The sequence below is a fragment of the Portunus trituberculatus genome, chromosome 39 (genome assembly GCF_017591435.1).
Source record: "Portunus trituberculatus isolate SZX2019 chromosome 39, ASM1759143v1, whole genome shotgun sequence".
In the NCBI taxonomy this organism is placed as follows: Eukaryota; Metazoa; Arthropoda; class Malacostraca; order Decapoda; family Portunidae; genus Portunus; species Portunus trituberculatus.
Window position 1 is genome coordinate 6,919,156 of NC_059293.1, and position 3,751 is coordinate 6,922,906.

The 3,751-nt window shown below is 42.3% G+C and overlaps 1 protein-coding gene across 1 annotated transcript; it reads right to left on the bottom strand.

The window, feature by feature from the left end:
- Window positions 1-2,049: 2,049 nt before the first annotated feature.
- LOC123515737 lies at window positions 2,050-3,276 on the bottom strand. Its single transcript, XM_045274593.1, has one exon. The coding sequence runs from the start codon at window positions 3,274-3,276 to the stop codon at window positions 2,050-2,052; it is 1,227 nt and encodes a 408-aa protein (XP_045130528.1).
- Window positions 3,277-3,751: the final 475 nt, after the last annotated feature.

Consider the following 3,751-nt stretch of genomic DNA (forward strand, 5'->3'; position numbering starts at 1 on the left):
CTAATGGATCAGTTTTACTGGAACGTACATGACGCTTCAGTAAGACCATCCCTGGACTAGATAGTCAGGAGGGTATAGATGTCCCGGAAGCAGAGCGACTTTCGTACTTAAAGAGCCGTTCATGAGGTGTCTCGTTGGTAGCCGTGCAGAGAAGTGAGCAGAGTGCAGAGCGTCAGGAACCACTACTTGCCAGCACCGTGAAGGTAAGCCTCGGGACATCAAGGCAGCTGTAATGGTCTTCCATATGATCCCGTTGTACTTTTCCACTTGGCCGTTTCCTTGGGGATTATAACTAGTCGTCCTGCTGGAGGAGATTCCTTTATTAGAGAGAAATTCATGTAGTTCCCTGTTCATGAACGTAGCTCCCCTATCGGAGTGAATATAAGATGGTATGCCAAAAATTGAGAATAGCTGAGACAGACAATTAATAACCGTTGATGTAGACATGTTTGGACATGGAAATACGAATGGAAACCTGGAGTACCTACTCATCTACAACAGTTAGAAAATATTGATTTTTGTCCGTGGTTGGAAGTGGCCCTTTGAAATCTTTATTCAGGCGTTCGAATGGTTGTGTAGCTTTTATAAGGTGAATTTTAACAGGTTGATAGAAGTTAGGCTTGCACTCAGCACATGCTCTACATGAAGTAACAACTCTACGAACCTCATCAACAGAGTAAAGTAGACGAGTCACGCCAGGGTGGCACAAACCTTCATGGATGGCAGACAATGACTGCTGATTGTTGTTTGCTGCACCACAGAAGCTCCTCGAGAGTATATCAGAAACGATGTTATCTCAGCCTGGTTTATATACAATATCAAAATCATAGCAAGATATCTCCATCCTCCATCTTAATATTTTATCATTCTTAATTTTATTTTTATGTAATTTCTCAAACATGAACTTGACTGAGCGCTGATCAGTTTTAATAGAAAAATGTTTACCAGTCAAATAGTGTCTCCAGTGTCAGACACTTTCAATAATGGCCAAGGCTTCTTTCTCTATGGCAGCAATCCGTTTCTCAGGTCCTTGTAGAGTTCGAGAGTAGAAGGCTACAGGGCGGCCCGCCTGGGTGAGAACAGCTGCAATGGCGGAGTCGGACGCATCTGTCTCTACTTGAAAAGGCTCGGATTCGTCAATTGCCTTGACCCTATGTCACGCTTTAGGTTGTGAAATGTTGTTTCTGCTTCCTTCGTTACAGGAAAAGTTGTAGTGGCACTGAGTGGACGAATCTTGCTTGAATAATCATATATCCACTGTGAATAGTATGAAAACAGGCCAAGAGCACGGCGGAGGGACTTCTTATCGTACGGCACTGGTAAATCACATATGTAGAGGCTTGAGGCGTTCCGGATCAGGACGAATCACTCCCTCTTCTACTACATAGCCCAGAATGTTGAGCTTTCGAGTTGAAAAGCTGCACTTCTCTTCATTAACTGTAACATTCCTTCTCTTGACAACCTCGAAGAATTTAGAGAGATTAAGGTCATGTTCCTCTTGCGTCCTTCCACATATTGTTACATCATCTAAGTAGGCATAGGTACCTTCAAGTCCCTCTTCCTTAATTAGTGTATCCATTATCCTCTGGAAACAAGCCACTCCGTTTGTAACTCCGAACTGATATAATTTACCACAAGCCTCGAAGGCAGTGTAAGGCTTGTCCTGTTCTTTAATTGCCACCTGATGATAAGCACTGCATAGGTCGATGGTACTGAAGACACGATACTGCTCGATCTTTTTCACAGTTTCGTCTATGCGAGGCAGTGGATAGCCATCGAGAAGGGTAAACTTGTTTATAGTTTCACTATAATCAATAGCCAGACGTTTCTTTCGAGACTTGTTTCTCACAACATCTACTTGTGCCCGCCAAGGAGAGGTACTGGGTTCAATGATTCCCTCATTTAATAATCTTTCCACTTCCTTTTCAATGAAAATCCGATCATCAAAGCAGTAACGGCGAGATTTTGCAACAACAGGATGACATTCAGTAGTTAAGTTAGAAAATAGTTAACTACTGAATGTCATCCTGTTGTTGCAAAATCTCGCCGTTACTGCTGAATGTAGATCCTCCGGAAGTTAGAAAATAGTTCCGGAGGATCTACATTCAGCACATTTAGTCCACAAACTACAAGTGGGGGCAAGTGTCCACCGTACGCCAACGTAACACTATCATGTAGTTTCTGAAAATCTTGTCCTAGAATGACATTAGAACAAAGTTGTGGGAGCACAGTCAGACGCACACTCTCGTAGGTCCGGCCATTCACTTTAAGGTCGACGGTGCAAAAGCCAAATGTTTGAGTTGAGAAGGAAGTAGAAGCTATAGTCACAGCACTCTTAGACTGCTGTACTCTTAAAGAGTGCCGCTTTACTATATCTGGGTGAACAAAGCTCTGTGAACTTCCACTGTCAATAAGACCATCTATTTCCATATCATTGATGGAAATTTGTACTACAGCACTACGCAGTACACTAGGAGTAGCAGCAGAGGTTACTGTTGCCAGTGTCGCATTATTAGTAGGAGTTATAGCAGCATTAACACCTTTGCTCCGACACACTTTAGCGAAATGTCCCTTTTTCTGGCACTTGTGACACATAGCTTCCCAAGCGGGACACTTCGTGCGTGGATGGCGCCGGAGACCACAGAAATAACATTTTGAACTAGCAGCAGCCATCACACCAGAAGGTTCTGATTCGTCATCACTGCCATCACCAAGAGCGGCACTTATCACACGAGATGAAGGAACATCACTGTAAGACTCTGAGTTTCTTTGTGCAGAATCTAGGGCACGCGCTTGATCGAATATCGTAGTCAGATCAAGAGTCTTGTTTTCTAACAACCGTTGTCTTATCATAGGTGATTGTAGGCCACTAATAAAAGAATCCCTGATATATTCTTCACAGTGCTGAGTTTCAGATACAGCCTTAAAATTACATTCTTTACTCAGCGTCATAAGGGCCCGGAAATACTCGTCCAGCGTCTCTTCTGGTTGCTGGCGGTGCGTTGCCAGGGAGTGACGAGCAAACACTTCATTTGCCGGTTTGACATACAGAGCCTGTAACGTACTCAAGGCATCATCATATGAATCACACTCAGAAATAGTTTCATACACTCTGGGTGACACAAAGTTTGTAAGAAGTCCAAGCTTATCCACTTCGTCTTGTGATATAGCTGCCACGAAATTCTTGAAAGTCTGTATCCAGTGCTTCCATTCTTGTGCTGCTGTTGGTGAACTCGGGTCAGCATCCAGCCTCTCTGGTCTCAGTAGACGGTCCATCATATAGAAGTTATCGGCTGGTGAATGCTAGTCTCCAGTCGGATATTGCTTATGATTATTTTGTGTGTATTAAAATGATGTGATAAGTAAAACACATCTCACCAATTGTTGGCGTTAATACACACAAAATATAAGCATGTTATCTGTAAATAGAGACAATAAAAATATAACATAACTTCCCCAGTATACCTACATATTATAACATATATATCAATTATTAACAAGTTAGAAGTTATCACCAATACACACCTGGTAGGGACGAGTTCTTGTTAGAGAGTGAAGGGAAGCTATTCCTCACCTCTATACATCAACTAGGAACCACCAAAACTGAAACACTAATGAATCCTAAACGAAATACCCGAGGCCTTAACCGCTAACTACTGATTTTAATCACCACACTGTTATTGAATAATATGCTCTCTAATGATTAGATCTGTTTATGGTTTCTGTGTTATTTGAAAGACTACCTTTTTAT